The 9,622-nt window shown below is 63.5% G+C and overlaps 2 protein-coding genes across 3 annotated transcripts in view; both read left to right on the top strand.

Moving 5' to 3' along the window:
* The window catches only part of DDB1 (damage specific DNA binding protein 1), a 14,887-nt gene extending 11,931 nt beyond the window's left edge, over positions 1-2,956 (top strand). The window contains exons 21-27 of the mRNA XM_017838928.1: positions 185-279; positions 370-540; positions 970-1,079; positions 1,477-1,646; positions 1,742-1,844; positions 2,046-2,169; positions 2,428-2,956. Of these exons, the coding sequence (XP_017694417.1) occupies positions 185-279; positions 370-540; positions 970-1,079; positions 1,477-1,646; positions 1,742-1,844; positions 2,046-2,169; positions 2,428-2,511 (857 nt within the window). The 3' untranslated portion in view covers positions 2,512-2,956. The remainder of the gene's footprint in view (positions 1-184; positions 280-369; positions 541-969; positions 1,080-1,476; positions 1,647-1,741; positions 1,845-2,045; positions 2,170-2,427) is intronic.
* Positions 2,957-4,154: 1,198 nt separating this feature from the next.
* VWCE (von Willebrand factor C and EGF domains) overlaps positions 4,155-9,622 on the top strand; it is a 6,308-nt gene continuing 840 nt past the window's right edge. Inside the window, exons 1-17 of one of the 2 annotated variants that reach the window (XM_017838948.1) lie at positions 4,155-4,591; positions 5,491-5,585; positions 5,736-5,751; positions 6,121-6,249; positions 6,335-6,451; positions 6,522-6,638; positions 6,984-7,112; positions 7,211-7,488; positions 7,562-7,655; positions 7,723-7,805; positions 7,891-7,957; positions 8,060-8,145; positions 8,304-8,421; positions 8,826-8,911; positions 9,049-9,145; positions 9,221-9,303; positions 9,472-9,562. In XM_017838948.1, the coding sequence (XP_017694437.1) occupies positions 4,237-4,591; positions 5,491-5,585; positions 5,736-5,751; positions 6,121-6,249; positions 6,335-6,451; positions 6,522-6,638; positions 6,984-7,112; positions 7,211-7,488; positions 7,562-7,655; positions 7,723-7,805; positions 7,891-7,957; positions 8,060-8,145; positions 8,304-8,421; positions 8,826-8,911; positions 9,049-9,145; positions 9,221-9,303; positions 9,472-9,562 (2,041 nt within the window). In that variant the 5' untranslated portion in view covers positions 4,155-4,236. Of the gene's footprint in view, positions 4,592-5,490; positions 5,586-5,661; positions 5,752-6,120; positions 6,250-6,334; positions 6,452-6,521; positions 6,639-6,983; positions 7,113-7,210; positions 7,489-7,561; positions 7,656-7,722; positions 7,806-7,890; positions 7,958-8,059; positions 8,146-8,303; positions 8,422-8,825; positions 8,912-9,048; positions 9,146-9,220; positions 9,304-9,471; positions 9,563-9,622 lie in introns of both variants that reach the window. The other variant, XM_017838949.1, reaches the window with a different exon arrangement.

Raw genomic sequence — 9,622 nt, 5'->3', positions numbered from 1 at the left:
TCCCGTGTCCCTTTTCCCCCAAATTCCCGTGTCCCTTTTCCCCCCATTCCCGTGTCATCTCTCCCCCATTCCCACGTCACTTGTGTCCCTCTGAGCGAGTTTTTCAGGCAGGAAGGTTCAGGGCCGTCCCCTTGACTTCCCACCCTTTGGATGAAGCCCCCAGCGATTCCCGGCTTTATTCCAGGGAAGCTGCAGAGCCTGGCCGAGAAGGAGGTCAAGGGAGCCGTGTATTCCATGGTGGAGTTCAACGGGAAGCTCTTGGCCAGCATCAACAGCACGGTGAGGGCCGGGGAGGTCCGGGCGGGTGTTGGAGGAGCGCATCCCGGCTCTCTGGAGCATCCCATCCCGATCCGTGTCCCGCTCCCGCAGGTGCGGCTGTACGAGTGGACGGCGGAGAAGGAGCTGCGCACGGAGTGCAACCACTACAACAACATCATGGCCCTCTACCTGAAGACCAAGGGGGACTTCATCCTGGTGGGAGACCTGATGCGCTCCGTGCTGCTCCTGGCGTACAAACCCATGGAAGGGAACTTCGAGGAGGTGTGGGAGCGGTGCCGGGAACGGGGGGGAGGAGGGGAGGATTTGCGGGGATCCCCGTGGGATGGATTGTCCAGGGAGGAGCAGGGGTGGGCTGGGATGGGATGGAAGCTTCAGGAAAGCTGAGGGAGTATCCCCAACCCTTGGGAGCAGGGCAAGTGCCATCTGGAATTCCTGGAGTCCACTTGGAACTGTGTAGCCGCAGTCTGGGGGTTTAAATCCCTGGGAGTGGCTTTGGCACAGCCTTCTCCATGTTTTCCCAGGGCCACTCAGACCAGGATCATCTCCAGGAGGCACTTGGTGCCTTTCCTGCTTTCTGGAGCAGGGAGGGCCAGACTGGAGCCTGCTTTGCTCCCAAATCTTGGTGGGATGAGGATGCTGGATCCCAGCCCGGCCCACCTGGACACACTGTTGTCTCCTGTTCCCTTCCAGATTGCCCGGGATTTCAATCCCAACTGGATGAGTGCCGTGGAGATCCTGGATGACGACAATTTCCTGGGAGCAGAGAACGCCTTCAACCTGTTTGTGTGCCAGAAGGACAGGTGGGTTGGGATGGCATGGCATGGCATGGAATCCTTGGGAATGCTGAGGGAACATTCCTAGCTCCTCCTGGAGCCAGGGGAAGCTTTGGAACCTTCAGGAAAGCTGGAGGAGCACTCCCAGCTCTGGGGAGCAGTGGGGTGGGAGCAGGGGAAGCTTTGGAGCATTCCCAGCTCTTGGGAGCAGGGGAAACTTTGGAACTTTCACAAAAGCTGGAGGAGCATTCCCAGGGTGGGAATAGGAAAAGCTTTGGAACCCTCAGGAAAGCTGGGGGAGCATCCGTGGGGTGGGAACAGGAGAAGCTTTGGAACCCTCAGGAAAGCTGGGGGGGAGCATTCCCCCCTCTTGGGAGCAGGGGAAGCTCTGGAGTCCCCCCATCCCGAGTGTTTGGAATTCCAGCGCGGCCACGACGGACGAGGAGCGGCAGCACCTGCAGGAAGTGGGATTGTCCCACCTCGGGGAATTCGTCAACGTCTTCTGCCACGGATCCCTGGTCATGCAAAACCTGGGAGAGACTTCCACGCCCACCCAGGGCTCCGTCCTCTTCGGCACCGTCAACGGGATGATCGGTGAGGAGCATCCCCGGGGAATCCTGGAATGGGTCGGGCGGGAAGGGACCCGAAGGCCCATCCAATTCCCAGTATTCCCGGTGTTCCCGTCGCAGGGCTGGTGACATCGCTGTCGGAGAGTTGGTACAACCTGCTCCTGGACATGCAGAACAGGCTCAACAAAGTCATCAAGAGCGTGGGGAAGATCGAGCATTCCTTATATCCTTTGGGATTCCAGCCCGGAACCTGCTCCAGGCGGGGGGGGGGGGGCTCGCTCGATGGGATCGGGTTTGGGCAGCCGTGGAATTAAGGTTGGAAAAGCCCTCCGAGGTGAGGGGGCGCAGCCATTAACCCAGCACTGCCACGGGCACCACAAAGGAGTTGTTCCCGGGGGATTTGGCTCCTTGACGGATCTGGCACCTGGAGGTCGTTCCACACGGAGCGGAAGACGGAGCCGGCCACGGGATTCATCGACGGGGACCTGATCGAGAGTTTCCTGGATATCAGCAGGCCCAAGATGCAGGAAGTGGTGGCAAACCTGCAGGTGAGTTCGGGGACGTGGCCTTGGGAGTCAGGAATCCAGGCTCGGTAAGTCACGGAATCGTAGATCCATGGAAAGCTTTGGGTTAAAAGGGACCCTCGAGCCCGTCCAGCTCCAGCTCCGACACCTATCCCAGGTTGCTCCAACCTGGCCTGGAGCACTTCCAGGGATAGGGAGGCCACAGCCTCCCTGGGAAACCCTAAATCCACGCCTTCCTGGGTGGTCTGGGAACGCCTCCGACGCCTTTCCCTTCCCGCGCAGATCGACGACGGCAGCGGGATGAAGCGGGAAGCCACTGTGGACGACCTGATCAAGATCGTGGAGGAGCTCACCCGGATCCATTAGCAGGATTCGGGATCATTCCCTCCCCCCCGGAGCCGGGGAATCCTTCCCCAGCCGTGCCCAACACCGGAGGGGCCGGAATCTCCCAAGGAAGAGCAGCTTGTTAGGAATTTGGGGGGGGTGTCGATCGCTTCCCGCTGGGATTCATGGATCCTGTGGACTCGGCTGTGCCCGGAACTGTCCCTTCCCTTGGGTGATCCACTGGGATGCCATTCCCTCTTCCCTGGTGTCTTTGGTAGATTTGACTCATTTTTTTGGCTTTTGATCCCTTTTTTTTTTTCTTTTTTTGGATTCCTTGTGTTTTATTGAGGAAGAGGAGTCGAAGCTGGAGGAGCAGCCGAGCGGGATAACTCTCCACAGGATCCATTCCTCGCTCAGGGAGGGAATTCTGGGAAGCTCAAGCTCTTGTTGATTGCGGAGTTTTACCAAATAAAGTAGTCCAAGAGGAGAGATCCGTGTCCTGAGGAATCACAGCCGTGGCCTCGCCTGGGGGACCTTGGGAACCCCTGTTTTCCAAGTGCATTTTTCTGGGATTTGTAGGGAATTTTAGCTCCTTGCCTGGTTGCCAGCAGCACTGGGAATTCCCTGGGAGGCAGATATTTGGCTCACTTTTTAGGGAAACCTGGATTTTCCATCCTCTGGCTGCTCATTAATAATCCTCCTCCTGCTCTCCCACCTTCTTCTTCATGGAATTTGGGGGTTATCCTGGAGCTTGCCGTGCTCTCCCTAGCCTGGATCTCCCCATAACTCCAGGTTAACCCCTGCAAACCCCATTCTGGGCAGGTTTTCCCCAAATCCTTCTCTCCCTGAGCTCCAGCTCGTGCTGGAAGCATCCCTGGCTCCCACTTCCATCCTGGATTCTCCGAGGCGGCCGCAGGGAGAAGGCTATATTTGGACATCTCTTCCCGGAGCAGGAGGGAGCGGGAGCTGACCCTGGACTCTGTTCCTGGTTTTATTCCCTCAGGCTTTGTTTACCTGCCTGGAGCAGCTCGTTCCCAAAATCTGGGAGGCCCAGGGAGCGGATCTTTGAAGTGCTATCCCTTTCCCAGCAAAACTGGTGCCAGTGGAATGCTGGCACCCTCCTTTTTTGGGGGATAAAAGCACTGCATGCGCCGGGGCTGGATCAGGATTTATCCCTTTCCAGGACCATGGAGCCGCTTCCAGGGCCAGGAGCTGGGATTTGGGATCACATTCCTCTAGGAAAGGACCTTGCCGTGGCAGCACCGTGGCTCCTGCATCCCTTATTCCAGCGGGGACCCCCTCCCAGCAGCTCCAGTCGGGAATTGCTGTGTCTTGCCTGGGTGATCCTGACCCTTGGGCAGGGTTGTGAGGGAAAATCCATGCTGAATTGGGAATTTTGGAGGCCACAGTGCCCTTTGCTCCCCGGGATCAATCATTTACCTGCCTGTGACCTTTGCTTCATTCCCAGCTCCAGGATGGGGATGAGGGGCCAAGGGGAGTTGGATGAGAGCCTGAAATGGGGGGTCCCACAGCCCCCCTCTCCCTTTGGGATGCATCCCACTATCCCAGCTCCGCTTTGGCCCCTTTATCCGCCGTGTGCAGGGCTGGGAAGGCCTCCAGGAGAAGGAGAAGGAGGAGGAGGAGGGGTGGGAAGAGGCCAGGCCGGAGCTTTGCCAGATGTGGGAAAGGAGGGAAAAGGGGGATACGTTCCCTGTTGCTTCCCAACGCCTTGGGGACCCCCTTCTCTATCCCGGAGCCACCGCGGGAATGTCTGGGCTGACTCCACTCCTCCCGGGCGAGCGGGACAAAGTCGGGATGATCCCGGAGCCGCCGTGGGTTTGGGGGGTGGGTGGGAGCCGCTGGCGCCGCTCCCGCCCCGCTCCAATCCCCGCTCCAATCCCGCGCCGATCCCGCATTGTTCCCGGCTCGGCGGGAGGAGGAGGAGCAGGGCCGAGGGCCAGCGGGAAGGGAGGCGGGAAGGCGGGAGCCGGGAAGTGCTGGAGCCGCCTGTCATGTTGGTGGAGCTGCTCTTCCAGGCTGCCTGTGTGTCCCTGCTCCTCTCCAGCGGCCAGTCCAGGGGGTATCCCGGGAGGAAGAAGCCGGGAAGCTTTTCCGTGGAGAGGTAGAGCTGTGTCCCCCCCTCCCCTTTTCCTGATCCCTTTTCCAGCTGCACCTGGAATGGGCAGCGTCCCGAGCTCCAGCCATCCCTGCGTTCTGCTGCCTGGACAGGCTGGGACCCCGCAATTCCCTCCCTCTTGCCAGGTCCCGGAGAGCATGACCCTGCTCCCTGCATCCCTGTCCTGCTCCCTGCATCCCTGTCCTGCTCCCTGCGTCCCTGTCCTGCTCCCCTCATCCTTGTCCTGCTCCCCTCATCCTTGTCCTGCTCCCCTCATCCTTGTCCTGCTCCCCGCATCCCTGTCCTGCTCCCCGCATCCCTGTCCTGCTCCCCGCATCCCTGTCCTGCTCCCCGCATCCCTGTCCTGCTCCCCGCATCCCTGTCCTGCTCCCCTCATCCCTGTCCTGCTCCCCGCATCCCTGTCCTTCTCCCTGCATCCCTGTCCTTCTCCCCCCACCCCTGTCCTGCTTCCATCATCTCTGTCCTTCTCCCTGCGTCCCTGTCCTGCTCCCTGCGTCCCTGTCCTGCTCCCTGCGTCCCTGTCCTGCTCCCTGCATCCCTGTCCTGCTCCCCTCATCCTTGTCCTGCTCCCCTCATCCTTGTCCTGCTCCCTGCATCCCTGTCTTTCTCCCCGCATCCCTGTTCTGCTCCCCCCACCCCTGTCCTGCTCCCTGCATCCCTGTCCTGCTGCCCGGACTGGGATATTTGGGATGGCTGGGACACAATCCTCCCTCCCTATCCCACCTTCTTTTGGGACCCCTCTGCCCCCGGCCCCCTGCCTTTCCTGCCTCCTCCTGATCCAAGCCATGCTCTGCTTCCCATGGGCACGTCCTGGCATTCCCAGGCCCTTGGCTCCATCCGGGAGGGATGGGGACAGGGTGGCCTCAGGCTCCGGTGTCCCGCAGGCGCCGCGGGGGGCCCCACGTTTGCTTCCCGGGCTCCGGCAGCGGATGTTGTCCCGGCTGGATGCTGTCCCCGGGCAGCGGGAAGTGCACCCTGCGTGAGTAGGGGCAGCCGGGGGGGCGGGCGGGGGGTCCCCGCTCCCATTCCCACAGCTCCCGTTCCCATTCCCGCAGCGCTCTGCTCCTTCGGCTGCGGCGGCGGCTCCTGCGTCGCTCCCAACCTCTGCCTGTGCCCGGATGGGGAGCAGGGAATCACCTGCCCAGGTACGTCCCAAGGGATGGGGGGGCTGTGAGTTCCACGGACGTCAGGCTGGACCCCCTTCCCTCTCCAGGCCACAAATCCCAAGGGATGGAGGTGGCCATGATCCTGCAAATACTGTGCCAGACTCCCTTCCCTCTCCACACCACTTATCCCAGGAGATGGAGGTGGCCATGTGCCCCCTTCCCTCTCCACGCCCCAAATCCCAAGGGATGGAGGTGGCCCCATCCTGGCAGGGCCCGTTGCTCCCTGTCCCCTCCGCTTGCAGCATTCCAAGCACTGTCCCCATCCCTGAGGCGTCCTTGGATTGGGGTGGGAGCTGGGTGCTCCCGGGGTGTCCCCGGTGCCCGGTTGACCCCACATCCACCCCCCAGATCCGCCGGGAACGTGCGGGGAGTACGGCTGTGACCTGTCCTGTAACCACGGCGGCTGCCAGGAGGTTGCCCGCGTGTGTCCCATTGGCTTCTCCATGGCGGAGACTCCCAACGGCGTCCGCTGCACCGGTGAGCGGGAGCGGGAATATCCCGGAGGGAGCGGGCAGCCAGAGGTCCCGCATCCCAAACCCAGGCATTCCCGGTGTCCCCCCAGACATCGACGAGTGCCGGAGCGGGGCCTGCGAGGGGCCGTGCGTGAACACGGAGGGCGGATTCGTGTGCCAGTGCGGCTCCGGCCGGGAGCTCTCCACGGATCGGCGCAGCTGCCGCGGTGCGCGGGGGGCCGGAGGGGAGGCCGGGAATGCCGAGGGATCCTGACCCTCATCCCGCCCCCCTCCCAGACATGGACGAGTGCCAGGCCACGCCGTGCCAGCACCGCTGCGAGAACAGTGTCGGGAGCTACCGCTGCTCCTGCCGGCCCGGATACCAACTCCACGGGAACCGGCATTCCTGCCTGGGTGAGTGCCGGGATGGGGCCCTTCCCGCTCCGGGACATGAATCCCCAAGGGATGCAGGTGGCCATGAGCCTGTGGACACCACACCAGACCCCCTTCCCTCCCCATGCCATGAATCCCAGGGGATGCAGGTGGCCATGAGCCCCTGAGCGCTGTGCCAGACCCTCATCCCTCTCCATGCCCTGAATCCCAAGGGACGCAGTTGTCCATGAGCCCACGATCCCAGTGCTGCCACCTTATCCCTGTCCCTGCCTAGGCCGTGCTGGGAGCACATCCCAGCGCTCCGGGCTCCTCCCTGGGTCACATCCCGGGGTGTGACACCTCCTGCCACATTCCCTTTTCCCGCAGATGTGGATGAATGCCGGCGGCCGGGAACGCGCCGCTCCTGCCAGCACAGCTGCCACAACATTCCCGGGAGCTTCCGCTGCTCCTGCCGCCCCGGATACCGGCTCAGCACGGACAGGGTGTCCTGCGAAGGTATCCGTGTCCTTCTCCGGGCTGGGAGAGTGGAGCAGGACGCTCCCGCTCCTTGCCTACCCCAAGTGATGTCTCTTCCTTCCTGGATTCCTTCCCAGGGTATCCCAAAGCCATCCTGGCCCCGTCACCCATCCTGCAATCCCTGCAGCACCCGCCCACCCTCGTCCTGCTCCCTCCCGGCTCCCACCTGCTCCCGAGGGGCTCCCCCTCTCCCCACATCCCTGTGGCAGCTCCCGGGACCCAATTCCCACCCTCTTCTCCGTCCCTGTCTCCCGGTACCTCCATCCCACCGTCCCCTCGCTGTCGGCACCGCGGGGTTTCCCGGGAGCCCGGCGCTCGCTGGACAGAGCCGGGATGCCGGAGCTGCACCTGCCAGGTGAGAATCCCACCATCCCACACCTTCCCTCGGCACCATCCCGGCCTGGGATGAGCCATGCGTGTCCTGGCAGGAGGGACGAGTCCTGTGTGACGCCGTGAGCTGCTCCATTCCCTGCTCCCACCCGCTTCCCGCTCCGGCCGGGGGGTGCTGCCCCACCTGCACAGGTGAGTCCCGGCCCCCCCGACCCCGCAATTCCCGGGATATCCCTCCCTGATCCCCCCTGGATCACAGGGTGCCTCCACGAGGGGGTGGCCAGAGCAGAGGGCGATGTCTTCTCCCCATCCGATGGGAATTGCTCCGTCTGCATCTGCTTGGTGAGCTGGATCGGGGTGGGAGAATTCCCCCGGAGCCCTGGGGACCTCCCAGCCTTGGGGACCCTCATCCCACCTCCATCCACAGGCCGGCAACGTCTCCTGCCTTTCCCCGGAATGCCCCGCAGGCTCCTGCCCCAGCCCCTGCCATCCAGGTGAGACCCCCAACCCGGGGCTGTGGGGACCCCTGGGCTGGGATGAGGGTTCGGGAGGATCCACGCTTGGATCTCCGGCCCTCCTGCCTCCGCCTTTCCCAGCCAAGTGCAGTTTCCGGGGCCGCACGTACGCGCACGGGGCCCGGTTCAGCCCGGACGGGGACGGATGCACCACCTGTGTCTGCCAGGTGGGGAAACCCCGGGGATGGGGATCCCGCGGGATGAGGAGCCCCAGGGATGGGACACCCCAGCAATGAGGGTCCCCAGGGACCCTGTGGGTATCCCGGCTCTCTCGAGGCTGGGGCTGGATGCGGGGACACCCGGTGACACATTCCCACGTTCCCAGGGCGGGGAGGTGGAATGTTCCTTCGCTCCCTGTCCCATCCTGGACTGCCCCCAGCACCAGCGGCTCCTGCGCCCCGGGCAGTGCTGCTCCTCCTGCCGGGACCCCCCGGCCCCCGCCGGTCAGTCGGGACAGGGATACACCCGGGAACGGGGAGGGTGGGATAAGGGGGCCAGCTGGAGACAGGGGACAGTGGGATGTGGGGAACAGCTGGGGGGGAAAAAAGGGGTTGGAATGTGGGGGACAAGTTGTGGGGGACACTTGAGGATGGGAAAGGTGGGAGGGCTGTGGGGATATTTGGGGATGGAGAGGGTGGGATGTGGGGAACAGCTGGGGGACACTGAGGACAGGATGGAGGGACTGGGAGAGAGGGATGTGGGGGACAGCCCAGGGGCCGAGGGGATGGGATGTGGGAATACGTGGGGATGGGGAGGGTGGGAAACTGGGACTCCCCGGGCCCAGGGAGGGGGGAGTGTAGGGGAGGGTGGATTTTAGGGGCCAGCTGGGCACAGGGAGCCTTCCCAGGTTGCTTCCTGGAGGACAACGGCGTGCAGTTTCCCGTGGGACAGCTCTGGTCTCCGGGCGATCCCTGTGAGTTATGCATCTGCCAGGTGAATGAGAACCTGCTCTGCTTCCCTCCTGCTGCCTGTCCCCGTCCCCGCTCCCCATTCCTGCCCTCGGGATGCCCGCGGACCCCCCGGCGGGCTCGGGAATGCCGAGGTGTCTGTGGAGGTGTTCCCGCCCGCAGGCAGACGGCTCCGTGAGCTGCCGGCGCACGGAATGCCTGGAGACCTGTCCCTATCCCATCCGGATCCCCGGGCAGTGCTGCCCCGACTGCTCCGCAGGTGAGGAGGCCCTGGAATTCCCGGCCCGGGAATTCCGAGCCTCCCGGGGCCCCACGCGAGCCGCTCTGCCCGCAGGCTGCACCTACATGGGGCGGGTGTTCTCCAACAACGAGACCTTCCCGTCGGAGCTGGATCCGTGTCTCAGCTGCATCTGCCTGGTGAGGGCCGGGCCGGGCATGCCCGCAGCTTTCGGGGCTCCGGCTCCACGGGCTGATCCCGGGATTTTTAACTCCGTTGCAGGAAAAAACAAAAAAACAAAACAAAACAAAAAAAGCTCCGGCGGCGTTGCCGGGGTTTCCTAACGGGGTCTTTCCGGTCTCTTGCAGCTGGGATCGGTGGCCTGCTCGCCTCTGGAATGTGCCATCGTGTGCTCCTACCCCTTCCACCCCGAGGGCCGCTGCTGCCCCGTCTGTGACGGTAACGGGGGGGGGGGGGGGGGGGGCCCCCGACCCCCCCCCCCCCCCCCCCCCCCCCCCC

Source organism: Lepidothrix coronata, unplaced genomic scaffold, assembly GCF_001604755.1.
Source record: "Lepidothrix coronata isolate B3197 unplaced genomic scaffold, Lepidothrix_coronata-1.0 Scaffold369, whole genome shotgun sequence".
NCBI classification, from domain to species: Eukaryota; Metazoa; Chordata; class Aves; order Passeriformes; family Pipridae; genus Lepidothrix; species Lepidothrix coronata.
The sequence above is the reverse complement of the archived record's forward strand: the minus strand, read 5'-3'. Positions and strand labels throughout refer to the sequence as shown.